Below are 4,245 nucleotides of genomic sequence, written 5' to 3'. Positions count from 1 at the left end.
CCAGCCTTTCTCTCAGTGCAGCCAAGAACCCGGCCAAGCCACCAGCTAGCTGAGACATGAGCAAATCTGATACTCTCCTGGTTCTCATCATAAAATGGAGATAGTGACCGTGTCACATGTGATGATGACTTCACACCTGTGTTAAATGGTACAGTGTTGTGCATAGCTGTCTGCTTCATGTCCCCACGTGAGGGGGGCCCATCCTGGAGAGAACACATCCCGTATGTGACCCACCATTCCCCATCTGTTATAAAGCAGTGTCCAGTCCTCGGGTTCCCCCAATAAAATCCACAGAACCTGCGCTTTACTGAATCCCAAGTGCTCCTCAGAATTAAGTCTTGGTTTGCTTGACCTCATTCATCATTTGGCAAGCCACAAACATGCTGCTGTGTTTTCATATAGAGTTTGTTTTCCTTCGCAGGGGAGGGGAAAAAAAGGAAGAGATGTCCAGACAGATATTTGCTTTCCTAAGTTCAGTTTGCTTCCTTTCTCTCATATTACAGGTGAGGAAACTGAGATCCCAAACCTTGGGAGGCCTGGAAAGTCCTCCAGCTCTGTTGGTTTGCTAAGTGCTGGAGCTGACAGAGCTACAGGGCCCCTGGCCAGGGCAAGTTTCCCTCCACCGACTGTATTGAGCTGTTCATCAGGCTATTTCCACTGGTTGCTCCTGGTTCCCAGAAGGGAGGATCTTGCTTAATATGACCAGTTATGCTGTGTATTTGGGACTGGACATTCTTTGCCATGAGAATCTGTGGCTTTGCAGGGATATGGGGCTGTAGTTCCTGTCCCCGTGGGACACCTGTATGCCACCTACCTGTCTGCTGTGATAAAATCCATTCTTGTTGCAGTTTGGCAGATAAAATTTGTAAATTTCTTCTCCTGCCTTCTGTTGTGCCTTGGCCAGTCTCTCCAGCACTGTGTAGAGTTCTCTTTGGCAGGGCCCCTAGAAGAATAATTTAATGTTAGGGTAAATGACAAGAGAAAGTAAATTGTCGGCCTAGCTGATGACTGATTGAGAGGTTTCGTCGGGGCTGTGTGGGTACCAGGCCATGTGTCATGTGATGTGCCTCTCTGGGCCTCATCTTCCCACCTGTAAAACAAGGGTGATTTGTCTCTGTCTTGAGCCATTAAGACAAAGGATGGAAACATCAGTCTGTCCTTCACCGAGCATTTTCTAAACAACACAGAAACATCCCCAGCAAGAGCCTGGGCCACACCACAAAACTCTTCCTGACTCTTCCTGCCACTTGCTGAATAGTTTTGGTACCAACGATATGGCTGAAAGGAGAGCGGGCACAGCTCTCTGAATAGAGAATTTAGCAGCAGATTTCTAGATTTTGAACAACTTTCCTCTGCAATCTACATAAGCCAAATCAAATGAGGATTAAGGCATTCATCTAGATAATTTGAGATAAGAATTAACTTTCCTCCATTCGTCATCATTTCCAGATGGAACGGGTTTAAGCCCCGCTTTTCTGGGCATACATGTTTGTAGAAGTGATTTTCTTTCTAACCCCTCCCTCCCCACCCCCAACCTCAAATCGCTCCAACTATGATTCTCTGTCGCCCTCAAGTGGTAGAATTAAAACCAGATGTTAATTAAGATGGAATAGGACAGATTCTAGTTTGGGAAGATGAAAAAGTTCTAGAAAGGGGTAGTGATGATGGTTGAAGAATAATGTGAATGTACTTAATGCCACAGAAGCCTATATTTTAAAATGATTAAAATGGAAATTTTTATGTTGTGTATATATTACAATATTTTTTGCCACAGAAGCCTATATTTTAAAATGATTAAAATGGAAATTTTTATGTTGTGTATATATTACCACAATATTTTTAAAAGGGGTTAAAAAAAATACAATGGGGCTGAGAGTAATAACGCCCTTGGGCTAAGCTTTAAAACAGTGTAACTCAATGCTCTTTGGAGATTGTCTAGTCTGACGCTCTCGTTTTAGAGATGAGCTCAGACACATGGAGTAATCTGTCTAAAGGTGCACAGTAGGAATTGCATTTTCTTTGCATCCAAGGGGCCCCTCTACTGAAAGTCCTCGTGTTAACAGCCAGCTGAGAAATGTCTATCAGACTTTGGGAGAAAAAGTGTTTCTTCCCAGGGTGTCAGGACCAGAAAGGAGAGGTCACAAGCTGGAGGGCTCCCAAAAGAGAGACCGTGCTGCCTGCATGGCCTCACCTTCCATTTTTTGACGTCGGCGACCTCGCGAGCCCGCATGCTCTCATAGGTGCTGATGGCGTTCCACAGGATGGGCCGGTCCTCACTGGAAGGGGCCATCAGGTGGAACCTCTCCAGGAACTGCTCCTCAGTCATCTCCGCACTCTCGGGGGACACATTCTCTGGAGGCGTGGGGGTGTTCTCTGAAAAGGAAACATCGAACACCCATGAGCCCTCCGGAAGCATCTGCACTTGTGCCCCCGGCCCCCAAAGTTACTTTCTCTTAAAACCAGGCTGGGACACATTAACCTGGATTTTTGTCAACTCCCTCTTTAAAGGGGCTTCTTCTAATGGTTTCCTGGAAGAGGGATGGCCCAACAGCAACAGCTATTCTGTGCTGTGTGTTTCAGGGTGTGGTGAGAGTGCCCTGCGTTTGCTTCTAAAGCAACAGTGAGGGGATCGATATGCACATTTGCTGAGGCTGGGGACGACCCAAAAGGATTCCACTCCTGACCCCGTTAGTGGAGAACTTGGGAATCTCAGCTTCCCCATCCATAAAATGGGGATTTCAGTAATGCCACGTGATCCGGTGGCAGGGTTCATTGGGTGGGGTGGGGGATGTCTAGAATGAGGCTCTCCTGGACCAAAGCACTATCCTCTTCTCTTCCTTTTTTTTTTTTTCCTTTTTGTCTTTTTCCGTGTCCGGCAATGGATCGCAACCCTCAGTGTCACCCCTGCGCCTCGCTCAGCCAGTGAGCAGCCGGTCTGTATGTGGGATCCGAACCCTCGGCGGGAGCGCCGCCACGCTTCCCAAGCGGCACACTATAGCAGTGCGCCACCGGGCCGGCCCTATCCTCTTCTCTTCTGAGGACCCTGCCTTGCCACTTACTTAGTGACTTCTCTGCAACCCCTGAAGGGCGTGGCGGGGGGGGGGGGGGTTATCAGACATTTTGCAGATAGAGACCAAGGGTGCATGGATAGAATCTTAGAGAACTTGCTCTAAGGGAACCCTGTGGAAATCTATTTCCTTTGAGGGCCACTGAGTAGGCTCCATTTCATTTACTCTGAGGGCAGAAAATCTGCAAGAAAACTGTATTCCCTCTTTAGAAGGGTCATGAGCTCCCGCACAGATTCCCATGGGGGTATGGAAGCACGAGATTCCTCCAAGAATCTCACAGGATGTGCAACCAGCCCAGATGAGGAGCTAGGGGGCTGGAGTAGGGAAAGAGGCATTTCCTCCCCTTCCCACTACAAACAAACCCCTGCTTAAATTCAGGAAAGAACCTTATTGTCAAGTTCTCAGGGGGCAACATACACATCAAACATTGTTTTTCTATGGCAATGAATGGAAGAGAAGTTTTTAGCCTAAACTCTCACATTATGTTCTGTAAACATCTGAGAAGCACATACTGTATCCACAGGACGTATATTACAAAGGACATTCCAAACACCTCCTGGGGAGGCCAGCAGGAGGGATTGCCACTTTAGACCCTCCTGGACACTCCTGCCACTGGGGCTGCCTACATGCTGGCAGGGAACAGGGCCTGGGCAGCCGGGTAGCACCCCCATTGCCCCAGGAAACCCCATCTCCCCCCTCCACTTGCACTGTCTGGGTCTCTAGAGATCCCTCAGCTGCGGGTGTCATGTGTGGGCTCTCTGCCCAAGTCTCCACTAAGCTGTGTGTGCCCTGGGCCTCTCCCTGCTTCTCCTGGGGCGCCTCCCACCAGGACCAGGCAATGCTGGGCCTCCACCAGGTTACTAAAGCTCCTTTCCCCACTCCAGGCTCAGGCTGCAACCTCTGGGCCTGGGGCATTTGCGCCCTTCTCGCTGTGGCCTTTAGAGAAGCCTCTGCTGGTCCTCAGGCCCGATCATCAGTCTCAGGGGAGGGGACTTCGGGATGGGGGACTGTAGTACCTTCAGCCTCGTCGCTGGGCACGACCTCGGCGGCATCAGACTCCAGCATGCAGGCGCCCTGGCCGCGGGTGAGGGCATGTAGGGGCCGCGTCTCCCCGGGCAGCGCACGGCAGCTGAGTCCCTGGGCGCAGCGCGCAGTGGCCACGCCACAGGCAGCGCCG

At 50.0% G+C, this 4,245-nt stretch overlaps 1 protein-coding gene across 1 annotated transcript in view; it reads right to left on the bottom strand.

Annotated features, from left to right (window-relative positions):
* Positions 1 to 4,241, bottom strand: part of IGFBP1 (insulin-like growth factor binding protein 1) — a gene marked incomplete at its 5' end in the record, with an annotated part of 6,412 nt that extends 2,171 nt beyond the window's left edge. The window contains 4 exons of the mRNA XM_008583762.1: positions 137 to 203; positions 815 to 943; positions 2,192 to 2,373; positions 4,085 to 4,241. Of these exons, the coding sequence (XP_008581984.1) occupies positions 137 to 203; positions 815 to 943; positions 2,192 to 2,373; positions 4,085 to 4,241 (535 nt within the window). The remainder of the gene's footprint in view (positions 1 to 136; positions 204 to 814; positions 944 to 2,191; positions 2,374 to 4,084) is intronic.
* Between the last annotated feature and the right edge of the window lie 4 nt (positions 4,242 to 4,245).

The sequence above is a fragment of the Galeopterus variegatus genome, unplaced genomic scaffold (assembly GCF_000696425.1).
Source record: "Galeopterus variegatus unplaced genomic scaffold, G_variegatus-3.0.2 Scaffold3032, whole genome shotgun sequence".
NCBI classification, from domain to species: Eukaryota; Metazoa; Chordata; class Mammalia; order Dermoptera; family Cynocephalidae; genus Galeopterus; species Galeopterus variegatus.
The sequence above is the reverse complement of the archived record's forward strand: the minus strand, read 5'-3'. Positions and strand labels throughout refer to the sequence as shown.